Source organism: Gekko japonicus, unplaced genomic scaffold (genome assembly GCF_001447785.1).
Source record: "Gekko japonicus isolate JY-2015 unplaced genomic scaffold, Gekko_japonicus_V1.1 scaffold667, whole genome shotgun sequence".
In the NCBI taxonomy this organism is placed as follows: Eukaryota; Metazoa; Chordata; class Lepidosauria; order Squamata; family Gekkonidae; genus Gekko; species Gekko japonicus.
Window position 1 is genome coordinate 703,280 of NW_015163623.1, and position 14,016 is coordinate 717,295.

The 14,016-nt window shown below is 40.6% G+C and overlaps 1 protein-coding gene across 1 annotated transcript in view; it reads left to right on the forward strand.

Annotated features, from left to right (window-relative positions):
- The window catches only part of SPATA6L (spermatogenesis associated 6 like), a 39,184-nt gene extending 25,687 nt beyond the window's left edge, over positions 1 to 13,497 (forward strand). Inside the window, exons 6-10 of the mRNA XM_015407461.1 lie at positions 2,118 to 2,195; positions 4,246 to 4,512; positions 7,301 to 7,412; positions 12,024 to 12,067; positions 13,297 to 13,497. Of these exons, the coding sequence (XP_015262947.1) occupies positions 2,118 to 2,195; positions 4,246 to 4,512; positions 7,301 to 7,412; positions 12,024 to 12,067; positions 13,297 to 13,497 (702 nt within the window). The remainder of the gene's footprint in view (positions 1 to 2,117; positions 2,196 to 4,245; positions 4,513 to 7,300; positions 7,413 to 12,023; positions 12,068 to 13,296) is intronic.
- The last annotated feature ends 519 nt before the right edge of the window (positions 13,498 to 14,016 follow it).

A 14,016-nucleotide genomic window follows, 5' to 3' on the forward strand; every position in this document is an offset into this window, starting at 1 on the left:
GGAGTCATTGGTACGTTATTTCTGGTCACCAGTTTTTTCTCTAGCGCTCTCCATCCTCTCCCAGCCATAATATCAAAAAGAAGTAAGTTTTCCAAAATAAAGCAAAAGTTATACGTTTTAATTCCGCTTCGCATATTTTAGCAGCTTTTGCGTTTGCTTAACTTCTTATGTGCTTGGTTTGGCTCAAAGTCTCTTTATTTTCACTTTAAAACCGTTTTTTACTGTTTACTCCTATGGGGGGGGGGATTGAAATCTTCTCCCCCCGCACTTCAAACTTAGGCGCTTCCAATTACTACCAAGGCTCCATTCACTTATTTTTCACCTGAGCTTTGCTTAACTCACAGTTTGTAGCCTTGGAGATCTTTTGGAAGTCTTTTTCACAAGTTTGATCGTGATCACTTGTTCCGGCAGTCGTCTCTGGGCGCCATGCTGGCTCCGTGGCGACGGTACCTATCGGGGAAGAAGGTGAGCCTCAATTCCTCGGGCGTCCCCTTGGAAGAGGCTCTCATCTGCTCCCCAGGCTGGGGGTCTCCTACAAAGACCCGGGGGGGGGGCCCGGGACAAACTCGAACCCCTCCCGCTGGGGGTCTCCTACAAAGACCCAGGGGGGGGGTCCGGGACAAACTCAAACTCCTCCCGTCAGCCGGGTCTCGGCGCGTCTCCATCTGAGCAAGACGAGGTGCGTCCGAGTGGCAAAACGCTTAAACCAGAAGTCCCTTTTAAAATATTTATTGATGATCTCTTTTTGGTATTTAATAATAATGAGAGATTGGTTGATTTTTGTTCCTGGGTTACATGAAACCATACTGTCAAGAAGAAAAGAGATTAGTGAATTAATTGCCACTTCATTGTGCCTTCTTTGATGCTAATGGACATTTGGCTGTATCCTTTCTTTCTTCAGCCACTCATGTCGGCATTACAGTGATAATAGGAAACGTACGTGTATTATGTAACTTTGATGATGTACTTTATAGCTTACTTGAAGAATTCTATGCATTCTTTATGCCTTATATGTTGTTATGAAGATACTACTTTCTTATAAATATTCAATTTATATTTTATTGTTCTTGTTACTTTGGAATGTTATTTTGTGCCTTTGGTGGGGTTGTACTTCCAGTATTTCTGATCATTGGCTCCTCCCATCCTTGTTTGTTTTTTACTCTTAACACGGACCCAGCAGGGTAAGTCCTGCACCTGCTTCCTTCCCTTTGCAATTTAAAAAAAATCTGAAAGGCCTATGGGGTTAGCTGGAGTATGTCTCATCCCTTTGAAAGGATGCTAGCTTGCTTTCTCTCTTTCTGTTCCCTAAAACATTCTGGAAATTCTTGGAGATAACTTTTTATTACTCCCAGAATTCTAGGGAGATAACTTTTTAATGTGGCGTCAGTGGCTACAGGATATTGTAGATAGATACGTGCAATTCAGTATTCCTTTATTAGAGTGGCATATTTTAAAGTAATTCACATGCTTGAACCACTATAGTAGCATTTTATTGAATGTGTGAGGTAGGTCAAGGACAGATTATCTGTAGTACATTATCAGTACAGTTCTATGCATTTTACTTAGCAAATCAATGGGCTTAGACTGGAATAACTCTCTTTAGCATTGCACTGTTAGTTAAGTGTTCTCGTGTTTGCTAAAAATCAGAATAGTTTGTTAGTGTTTTAGATTAGCGTGACTGAAATGTTTATTCATTAGGTACACATTTCCTATGATGATGTTGGAATGATATGATAGCTTGGATGCTTACTTTGGTGTAGCAATTGTATGAATAGCTTTCAATGGGAGGTGTCTACAAGTTCCATCCTAAGCAGAGTGTACCCTTCTAATCCTATTGACTTCAGTGGACAGAGGAGTATACAGCTGTTTAGGATTGCAATGTAGTTACTTCAGTAGATTTTAATCTCTGTCATATTAGGCAATTTCATTTCTCCCTGAGAGTTTACAGATATGGCCACTTACTGGTGTTCCTTCAAACCAAAAATTGATGAAAGTATTAAAACTACATCCCTTTAGGCCATTGGTTTGAAGTTCTGTCATCTGCTCTGCGGTTTTTGCTGTTTGGTCACTCACTGCATTTTGTTTGACTAATTTCTACTTCTTTTCAAATCTTTAAGGGCATTGCACCAAAATTAGAGTTTTCCACAAGGACAACTATTACTGAACTTCCACTTCAGCCCAGAAGATGGTATTGTGTAAGTATTTTTTATCTAATTGACACAGATATGGAGGGAAATTGTTTGATCAAATCCAGATCTCACTGTACCTCATGAAACCAGTTCATTTAGTATGACACAGCATTCATACTAATATTGTATCCAGGAAGATTTCTTAAATGTTGCTCAGCTTATTAACTACCCCAAATAGAACTCCATATTTGAAAAACTGTCATATGTTTAATGCCTTTAGAAAAGGAGCTGATGGGAAAAGAGATTTTTGGCTTCTAGGACTTGAGTCCTGTTTTGATGAGTGTTCTGTATTACATGCCATTGGTTCAGCAGTTTTCCTATACAGTTGTTCTGCCATTTTCTCAGTTTTATCTGAAATAATATGAAGTCATCTATCCATCATTCAGGCCCCAGGATCCAGGAGCCATGTTTTCACACATCTGTACTGATGTAGACAAAGACTCCAGTCCAACTGTTGACATGTACATTATTCATAGTAACTGGCAGCCTAGATTTGCATGCCTTTTCACATAAAAAGGTGGATTCCCCTTTGTCCTTGTTTGTAAGGGCCAACTTGATGTGATATAGCTCTACAAAACAAAGTCTAGGTTCCTCTGACCCAACTCACATACTCTTTACAATCAGGTGTCAGTTTCCGGGAGCTAAATTGCCAAGAACAAAGGGACCTGATTAAGATAAGGACCATGATGTTGCGGGGGGGGGGAGCTCCAGTGTCCTCCCCACACCATCTTCCTCACCTGTGTTGAGGGGATGCATGTATCCTAAGTCAGTTTTTTTGGGTCACAGCTTTACTATTTTATCATAAAATTTTAATAAAGATGCACCAAGGGCTTGGATGAGCATTGTGATGCAGATAGGCATCCACAGTTGTGAGAAGGACAATTTATGAAAACAAATCTCGTTTTTCTGGATTGAGGCAAAAATGATTAGGATTGTCAACTGATTAATTAATTAAGCCCTTTTATCCTTGAGTCATTCAATTAAGTTTGAATATGAATTAAACATGGCCTAACTGAGTAGTAGCATTTGTTTATTGTAAAGCATCACCTCAACATTGTACCTGTCTTGGAAATGTGACAGTTTGCAAATACATTTTTGCATTAAAAGAACAGGCCAAGTTAAGTAATTCCTTAGAGATCATCCTTCTCATGATGATATAGATAAGCTTGATAGTCTGTAGCTTGGAGGCTTCTATTCTGGAGGTGTACAGATGTCCGTTTAATACTCTTTGGGTCCTAAAATGGGCATTCAAACCTCATTACCTTCCTCTTGGGACTCAGTCTTACAATTTGCTGAGTATCTTTCATGGAGATGCCTTGCTTTCAGCTTCCATGGAAAATGAGCTCGCTGAAATCTGCTTTCAAGCATAGCCTCTTAGAGAACAATGTCATGGATATGGGATTATCAATGTTTGATAAAATGGCTACAGAAAGAGAGAAATTGTTTTCAATTTATTTTTCTGTGGGACACACTCTCTCTTTTATAGAAACAAACATTTTCACAATTTAAAGTGAACGTTCCCCATAGGGGAAAAAAATGTTCTGTTATATGTGCAAATCCCAGAAGTTTGATCCCCTGGACACATCTGTAGGTGTTTTTTTTTTTAAAGGAAATAGACTCTGATTATCATGCTCTGCTGTTGACTTCTGAACAAGCTTTAACCAGTGCTAGTCATGACTGTTCTTTTGATTAACAGGGAGAATTGTGGGGTATACACTGTACAGTTGGCTTCATTCTACTGAGATGGGGGTGCTGTTCATTGAAGATGTTACAAGATGATATATTTATAATGGGAATTTATATTTATAAGGGAAATTTATTGTGTTTTTAATGTTTTTAATGTTTTAATGTGTTTTTAATGTATTTCATGATTGTTAGCCACTTTGGCTATTTTGATGGTAAGACAAGCTGAAAACCTTTGCAATGAAATAAATATTTCCCATTCTTTGAAGTGTGAGTTGTGGAGCTAGAGTACGGCTTATTTGCTCTGGTGCCTGTGTTGTCTTCCATAGCTAAGTCTCCAAATGGCAAGTGTCCATATTACTATGTTTTTCAGGACAGAAGTAAAACCAAGGTACGAAGGGTTGCCTCTGCATCGCCTCAACGATGGAGCATCTCACCAGTACGATGTAGAGCAACAAGGAGGAATAGCCTCTGCAAGAGATTTACAAGATCCTTAAGATCCCGTTCTCCATCTCCAAGCCCAGCAAAACACTTCCATGAGTTTGGCAGAGACAATCAGCAGCAACTCTCTCCTTCGAGCCTGAGGTCTGTGAAGTTCACAGCAGAGTCAGATCCCAGGCCACCTTTTGTAGTTAGACATGTAAGTCCTGAGGGTGACAGTAACTCCTAGGAATTGCTCAGGGAAACAAACTGTGTATTCAGCATTTTTCCTTCTAGTAAAAAGTGATCAGAATATCTTGGCGGAATAGTGTGATGTAGGGAGTCCAGGGCACCACTGTAGTGGGAAATCGCCTGCTCCTGGCATGAGACCAGAATGAAAAAAGATACAGTAAAGCAAAAGGCAGAGAAAACACAAAATCAGTATTTGATGCAATATTCAAATAGTGACCAATTCACTCATGTGCACAAAGCACACATAGGCATAATTATTACAATCACATCCCACTCACAGTGAAAAATCATAATAAACCTCAAAGACCAGATAGATGACCAAATTTAAAACTTGCTAAAAAAAGACTTTAAAACCAATAAATGAATAAATAAAAATCATAATTTATTTTTTAAAAATTACCTATACATGGAATATGTTATGAACTCCTTATAAAATAACACCTGGCTTCAATACTATCATTTACATTTGGATATCATATTGAAACACAAAGCCTATACAGCTTAACCAACAAATCTTGTTCCCCTTTGAACTTTGAGATGCCCCTCATGGTAGGCCAAATGTTCCCATACCTATCTGGTATACAAGCACCGCAACAGCGTAGAGCCTTTTCTCTAGCAAGATTCAATGTAATATCATCAGCAATCTTGCATGGGAGATATAATAACATAGTATATGCAGATAGACTTTGCCATTGCAACTCTGGATGCATTGAGACTGTTTCGTATATTTGTTTGCATTGTCAATTGTATGTGGATATGCGTTCTAGATATTTAAATCCTATCTTAGCCAACATGACAAACCTTCCTGACGCTTTAAAAGTGCACCGTCTTCTAAATGACTCTGTTCCAGAAATATCAACGAATGTAGCCATGTTTTTATAATTAGCGATAAAGCTATGCCAGGAAAACTACCAAATGAGTAATTGTTTTATGTAATATTATGCAATATTATGTAGTCAGTAAAATGCTAGCTTTATGTGTATGGTTCTTTATGGTTTTATGGTTTTATAAATATATTTGTTTTTATAGTAATCCTCTTTTAAGGTATTTTTATGCCAATAAAGGCTAACTGAACTGAAACTATGACAGACCCCAGCCACTTCCCTCCCTCAGAGTCAAGATTTTCCCTCCGTTTCCGCATTCACTGACTGAGCAGTCCTGGTATCGTGTTTATTCTTCCCTTGAAGAAACCTTGTCTGTCCCACCCTGTCAGTAAGGTATATTTTGGCTATTTGCTAAGCTCAGGAATTTGAAGGAAGGGACAGGTTCACCCTTTAACTTAAACTCTTGAAAATGGCACTTAAGATGATTTAAAATTCAAAAATAACACAAGGTTTTAACATCAAAGGGAAAAGTCAGGTGTAACCAGGGGTTGAAATTACTGAGGTAAAACTATTGCAAGTACAGACTTTTGTTTTTATATGTCAAGTTAATGAGAGGTTCTTAAATTAAGGCCTTTTAAGGTCTCTAAAGGCAGTTCCTAATCACACCAGACCAGGGATCTCTGTACTCCTCAGAGATAACTCTCCTGGTTTGACTGGGTAGGGATTCTTCTTCGCTCTCTAGATTTATCCCCTTTCCTTTGGTCTGATGGGAGTCTTATTCTACTACCCAAACCTGCTTCCCAAATCTCCCCCCAGTTCTCTGTGTTCAAACTGCTCTCAGCTAATTTGCTGAATTCCGACTGTATTCAGTCACAGCTGAAATCTGACTTTGTCAGCACTAAACCCTTTTCTATCAGGGTTAGTCTCAAGATGGTCTCGGTACAAGTCTCTTCTCAGTCAAGGCAGGAATCTGCTGACTCTCCTCAGCATCCAGCTTTCTCAAGACTTTTTTTTTTTGCTTAGCTGATGCCAACCAATGAGATTGCTTAGAGCAGCATGTCACTCAAGGCTCTCTGGCTCAGTGAAGAATTAACTCTTCACAATCCTTTAGTTGTTGGTACAGCACTTCTAAACCTCTTAAAAAGTGCAGTCTGTCACACATACATTATCCAAAAGACACAAAAATATAAAACCAAAAAATATATAGAACCATATATCCCTTCTCACCTCTTCAAAATGGCAATACCAGTACACACATGTGACTATGCCACCATGGCACAGTTCTTTGTAGCATCCCAAAACAGCATCCCGCTTGGGAATGAGTGCTATAATGGCTTTATTTGAAAATATATTTTCAGCTAATTAGAGGTTTTTAATTAATTGTTTTGTTCTTATCTGGCAAAGAAAACACATTAGGGAATGCAAAAAATACAAAGAAAAATTGAATTTTTTAAAAATACATGTCACAAATCACAAATATGATCTCCTCATGCTTGTGGGCTGAAGGCCTGCCCCCCCATCCCACTGGGACCACCCAAACAGGGGGGCCACCCTCCAGTCCAAAGAGAGGGGTGAACCAGAGGCACAAGGAAGGAGGGCTCACTATGGCAAGGCATGCACCTTCCCAGTCCACCCTCACCATGGTGAAGGAAGGAATGCACCCACCTAGCCCAGCCTTACTGTGGTGAGAGATGGGACATGACTGTCTAGTTAGGCCTCACCACAGTCTTACACTGCAAAGCCACACCTGATCCAGTGAAGGATGGGACAGGCAGGTACTGCCTCCCTCCTTTGGGAAGTGGTGCTGAGGGAGGTTCGGGGTATGGCTCTTTTCCATGGCCTTTTCTCTCCTCATTCTGCCTCTGGTTCTCACTCAGATGTAATTTCTATTGCATCCAAGATTCTACCTTGATATTATTTCTTAACTTTTAGGTAGACCCTTCAAAATCATTTGTTGAACAAACTCCATCACGAGTACCGCATCAAAATGCAAGACGAAACATGAGTCCAGAAAGGAATTCTCACAAATCGCAGTTGAAACGAGGTACGTCATGATCTATACATGATGACTAAAATGTAACATATTGTAATGATACTGATAAATGGTAACATGTAATGAAAAGATCACTGATGATACCACAGGATCCTGTTGCTTTTTATAATCTGTGGATTTAATTTTGTTATCCTTCAGTTTAACATTTTATGTCTTCTGCGCCTTTCATCTATGTAGAACGCAAAATACTATTTGAGATTAAAGCAAAGTGTACAATATAACTTGGAAATAAATTCCAGAGACCAAAATTTGAGTCAGGATTACTTTAAAACCAACAAAATTTTCCAGGGTACACGCTTTTGTGAGTCAAACCTCACTTTGTCAGACACAAATAGAAAGAGCTGCATTAGTCTCTTGCAGCAAAACCAAACAGGAGTCTTACGGCACCTTAAAGATTAACAGTGTTTAATTCTAGCATAAACTTTCATGGTCTAGAGCAGGGGTGTCAAACTCATTTGTTATGAGGGCCAGATCTGACACAAATGAGATCTTGTTGGGCCAGGCCATGTGTGTCATAAGATGTAATGCCAGATAGTGGAGCTATAATCTTTATGAAGGACACAAACACAATTTTTTTTTACTTAAAATAAAAACATGCTTAAAATATTAGCTCTGTAAGCTGCAAACCTACTTTTGATTTATAGACATTCACCACAGAAATCTCACGCTCAGAGTTCTAGGACCCAGGTTAAAACATGAAATGGCTGAGTGATTAAGAGAGTCTGGCGAAGCAAGCTATGATGCAGCAGCAGCAGCAGAACTGGAAGCAGGAGATGGCCAGTTCCACTGCGGGCCTGATGGAAGCCCTCCGGGGGGCTTGATCTGGCCCCCGGGCTGCATGTTTGACACCCCTTGTCTAGAGCCCACTTAATCAGATACATATATTGGAACCTTGGTTGGCAGATACATATACACATACGGAATGCAGAAATAAGTTGTGTACAGCAGGTCATGAAGTGGAAGACGTACAGGGTGTGAAATTATTAATACTTAATCAAGGAAAGTTCAATGATAATTTACAACAGCTATATTTGGAAATAATGCCCTCTCTTTTTTGCTTTTCTCCTTAACACCTGCAATGTCTGTGGAACTCCCAGTATTTATTCAAGTTTCAGGAAATGCAATCACATTTTTACATTCATTCTGATTGAACAGTTTCACACCAGAATTTTCCTTTGAAGTTCTATTGTTGAAGAATAGTGACTTCTGAGTCAGCAACAGAGAGCCTGAAATGTTCTCTCAATGTTTCCATTGCTTTGTCAGAGTTTTGCCCATTTATAATTTGAGTAGAAACTTATGTTTGCATTATGCAGATAGTAGAAGAGCACTGATGACAGATAATGGCATATATCACACTGGAGAATGAACTAGTGAATCAGCTGTTGGTGTTACGGATCATGTATATTTGGATTCGTGACACTGTCGCCTGAGTGGGTATGGGGACAGAGTTAGCATCTGGGTTTGTTGTTTGTTGTGATAGGTGGCTTGTTGTTGCTGGTAAGAAGCTTAAGGTGCTGCCTATAAATCAGAAACAGTCTACTGCACAAAGCCTGCCTATAAGGAAAAAAAAATCACTGTTCCAGATTAACTGTAGATAATTGACTGGTCACTGACCACTGCGTTGACCAGTTTGAGCTGGAAGCTTCAGGTGACATCCACTGCTGTTCTGTTGTTTTCTCTTTGGGGCCTATCTTGTAGCTGGCTACTCCTGAGTGCCTGATCAATCTGTTTCTTCATTCTGTTGGATAGGTATTGTAATCTTGTGAATTTCTAATCTAAATACTTTTGCTGGAAATTAGAGAATCTCTCCAGATAGTAGTTTATTAATGAATTACATGCACATTGTTTCTTAGTTGTGGAAGAAACTCATACATCTTTCTCAAAGTGCTACTGATGTGGTGATGTCACATTCTCAAGCTACAACATTCCATCCTTGGGAAAAATACTGTTATTCTCTGTCCCTCCAGCTAGTGCTTCCTGTAATTCTGAATGCTATGTGTATCACTTCCATGAGTGTCAAAGACAACTGTTGGACAGCGAAGAAAAATTCCCTTTCTGATGCCTGCACCCTTTTGAAAACATCAGGGGGGGATGTTTATAGTATCTTATTTGATATCCTAAGCAATTTATAGGCAGGTGCAGGAAGGTTCAGGTGGCCCATTGAACAAAGCAATAAAAAGTGGCAAGCACAGGGAAGGCTCCTTTACAGCAATGTGGTGAACTTTTTCCATCTTTCCCCCTTAATTTTCTCCTCTTTATTTAGCTCATTGGAGGCTAAGTGTACTCCAGCAATAAAATACATGTCCCACATGAAGTATTAACAAATTTAAAACAACAATTGTGACTAAGCATTCTCACCTCAGCATGGCTGTTTCGGCGACGGCAAGGGTAATGAAACCATGCATCATGAGGGAATTCAATATTTATTATTTTCATTTTTCACCTTTCCACTGAAGAACTCCAACATGGTACTCCCTCCACCCATTTTATCTACTGAAACTCTGTGAGGTAGGTTAGGCTGGGAGAGTGACTGGCCCAAAGACTCTGAGGGAGTTTCTAACCACTACACCGTACTTGTGTTGCTGGTGCGGCACTGGGGCTAGCACTAACAATAAAATGAAATGATGAGATCCTTTTCATTGTCTGGAAAAGTCCAAAGTTATTTTAAAAAGTGATGCCCAAAGAACTCACCACTTTGAAGAATGGATTTGAGTTCTTTAAGGAAAGCACTCTTCAAAAGCCACAGTACAGTGCTTGTTGAAACGTCAGATGACTCTGCACTGGCAGATGACTCAGCAGTCTGCTAATGTACATGCAGAAGCAGAAGGGTCTCCCCGGGAGATGGCTAGCTGCTCATGAAATAGCTCTGCCATAGCTAGATATACCCAGAAGAGTGAATTTCCTCTGGACTGCTCCAGAACTCAGGGAAAACCAAAAGGGGAGCTGAGATGAGTCAAATGAACCAAACAACTCCAGTCTGGCAGCACAAATTTCCTTTTCTCCTTTTCACCCCATCTCAGCTTCCAACAATCACACAAGCTTGCCTACGACTTTAGTATTCCCAATAGGGCAGGAACCAGAGGAGAAACAGTAGAAAAACAGGTGTGGGGAGAGGGATTCCACTGACAGCACCTGAGAAATACATTGTAGCAATGCTATACCCAGAGCAGATGCCCAGAGATTAGCACAACTAATTTTTAAATTGACCCCAGAGGCAGTGCACAGTTTCTCACTTGCCTGCAATTCAAGTCCGTGAAGATAAGTAGCTACCGACGTCAGGAAACCTCTGGATCTTTACAGTTTAGGAAAGACTGTAATTCTTTCCTCATAGACTTCAAGCTAGCTGTACCTTATCAAAATTCAGTGCTCCGAGTAAAATAAATATCTTAAAATCACAATCTAGGCAGGAGTGACGCACCGGTGTGTCTACCCAGGATGCCATCTTGGCTCCTTCCTTAAGGAAAGCTGTCTTCCAAATAAGGTTAGGGTGTATCTATTCTATATCATAGACTTGCATTGGTTCAATATTGGTTTCCTCTCCTGGAAAGCAGAATTTTGTGAGTGGTGCTAAAGGTCTCTGTCCTGCATGAGGAGTGTGACTATTGTATAATGCCATCTCCAAACTATAATTCCCAAGTCTGTAACAAAGATACACCATCTGTGTTGGTGAAAGTGGTTCTAGATGAGTGATGGATCTATAGGGTTACTGGATTCTGTAATCAACAGTAGTGTTTTAACTGTTACGTAAAATAAGTGTCAGTATTTTTTTTTGTCCTTGGAAAAATGTAACAGATGATTTTGTGAGGGTTACATAGTTTTAATTTACAGAGTATTTTTCTGCCGTGCTGTTTCACAAGATGGAGAGAAAACACTGAATATCTGAACCACCGTCTGATATCCTGAACACACCACAGTTCTTTGGCAAAAACGTTACAAATATAGGAGGAAATTCCAACTAAAGCATTTCATATATTGATTGCCTTTGTATTGATCAAACACTGCTCTTATTTGTAAAATAAGGGTTGTCAACTGATCAGGGGAAAAAATTGCTTGAATGGTTTTTGTGTGTATGTTTTTGTTCTGAGGGTAGGTGCCAGAAAAGCTGTGGGCATGGCCAGTTCTTTTTTACCTGGAACATTTTTTAGCTGTACACCTTAGGTCCCATGTGGGTCTGAAGGAGAAGTCTATCAGTTTTAGGAGGGTCTGTGGCCAAAGCTAAGTATTTAGTCCCTTCAGAAAAATTGGGCTTTATCAACAGACCCTCATAAACTGCTGGTCCCCCCACCGCCAGATGGCTCTTGCCTTCCCTTCCAGCCCCAAATGGACCATTTCCTGGTACAAGAATGTTGGGTTCTGGTACATGTTTCTGGTAGAAATAACTTTGTAAAGAGCTGCTGTTGCAATTCCTGTTTCCAAAGGAAGCTTCTAAATTCTAAATGTAAAATATTGCTGTAAACGAAAGATGCATATCCATGGAAAGGAAATACAATTCATCATCTTGTTAGTCCTAGTGCCTCATATTATACAGCTGTATGTGTATACATTTTATAAATACAATATAAATATTACTTTAATTTTTAATATGAATTTTATTTCTTTCAGCATTATCTTTTGATAGCTGGAAAGCATCATGTCCCGCAGCTAAGGTAATGTAAGAAGCTGCACCTGTAAAATCATAGCTTGTAAGTGAATTGCTCAGATACAGGTCATTCCTTAGTAGGGCAGTGGCTAATACTAGTTGCCTGTCATGATACTGAATGAAGTTCGCAGATGAACACAGAAGAAAAATGAGAGCTTTGTAGGTGGATAATAGAGAGATGCAATTTGTAAACTTTTTCAGCAAAACACCCTTTACTGCGCAATAAAAAGTATATGTAGCTGGTCCAGATCTAGGCCAGTCAATTTATCTCTCCGCTCCCTTTTGCTGTGAAGAACATTTGGAATTATGCCTACATTCCTGCATTCAGGGTCCTCATGCCTGCTTCTGGCTGCTTCTGAAGTTCAGCAAGATGGGGATTTTGATGTTGGGAGGTCTGATTCTCTTGCTGTGGATGGGCAGAGCTTGGGTGCACTTCGGGAATCACTTCTGGTAGCTCTGGTAGCTCTTTGTTGGGTCTTCCTAGGGCTATTACATGTTGGGGAAATGGTGTGACAGGAGGAGGGGATTAACCTTTATGCTGGGCTACTGTCTATAGGGCTCTGCCTTAGAAGAATGTTTGGAAACTTTAATTCATACAAAATGCGGGAGTGAGGGAGCACAGAAACCTGTGCTGAGAGATTTGAAGCAGGTTTTCAAAAACTATATTAAACTTTGGCTTTAAAGTCCTGAATGGCTCTGGCTCAGTTTACCTTAGAAAATGTCTTCTTCCTCTTGAGCTCCATCTCTGTACACTCAGCGCCCAATTGCACATCACAGAGTTCCCGGGTCTGCCCTGGGCCTTGTCAAGATCAGATGGATGCATACTTCTGTGTTCTACTGGTGCACCTAAATTTTCCTAGCAAAGCAAACCAGTGTCCTGAGGTTGTGACAGGCTGAGAAAACAACAAGGCGGGGGTGTTAAGCTCCTCTTCACGCCACAGTCCTCATCTGAATCAAGCCTCAACATGCCTGAGAATTAAATTTCGAGAATCACTGGGAGCTTCAAACATGGAACTCCCATCACACATTTGATTTTGAGAGTGCCCAGGAATTTGTGATGGGTAGCTGGACCACTGGTTGCTGATGACTAAGTGTAGGAATATTTATACTAATGGGTGTTATAGACCTGGTCTGACTGAAGAGCTTGTTCTAGGAAACTTGTAGCGTACATCTGACGTGTTCCATTCTCCCAGTGTCCTTGTTCTAACTACTGGAAAATTCTTCCTTGTTTCACAGGTTATCAGAGAGCCAGATGACTGGAGCAGTTCCAATCATGTTTCATCAACTCTTGAAATGGAGGGACCTCTTGATTACTCGTGCAGTGGTTCCACATTTGATCACAAAGCATCGTTTAGCCCCCCAAACTGTTATCGATCACTAAGTCCCATTGGGAAATGGGAATCCTCCGAACAGAGGTTATCACTAGTCGATCATTAAGTGCAGGGCTTGGCTGGTACTTGGCTGGCACCAGCAGGTGACCCACAGTGAAGAAGAGCCCATCAAAATGGCTGCTGGTTGCTGCTGTTACTGCTACTCATCCTCATTATTACCGGGACTGGCAAATGGCCCCATGGGGAAACTGAGAAGATTGAGCAGGCTGACCTGAGATAGAAGTGGTGGTCACTGCACAGGAGTGGTGAGGAAACCACCAGCGTGATTTCTCTGGCAGCAGGCAGATGTCCTCTCACTGTTGCCAGATGAACCTGTAGTCAGGGCAGTGGGTGACTGCTTCATATTGCCATGGGCTGAAGCAAGCTGATGACCGCCTGCTTCCTCAATTGAGCCAACAGCAGCATTCTCTAGTTCTCCCACCAATGACAGCAGAGACTGCAGCTTTACTGAGTCTGGCCTTGTTGAGGAAGTGCCATCCGGTTGCCATAACATCCAGGCTGATGATTTCCCCCCCACTGCTAGATGGTGACTGTACCTTCTTCACTATGGCCCTGTCTGTCAGTA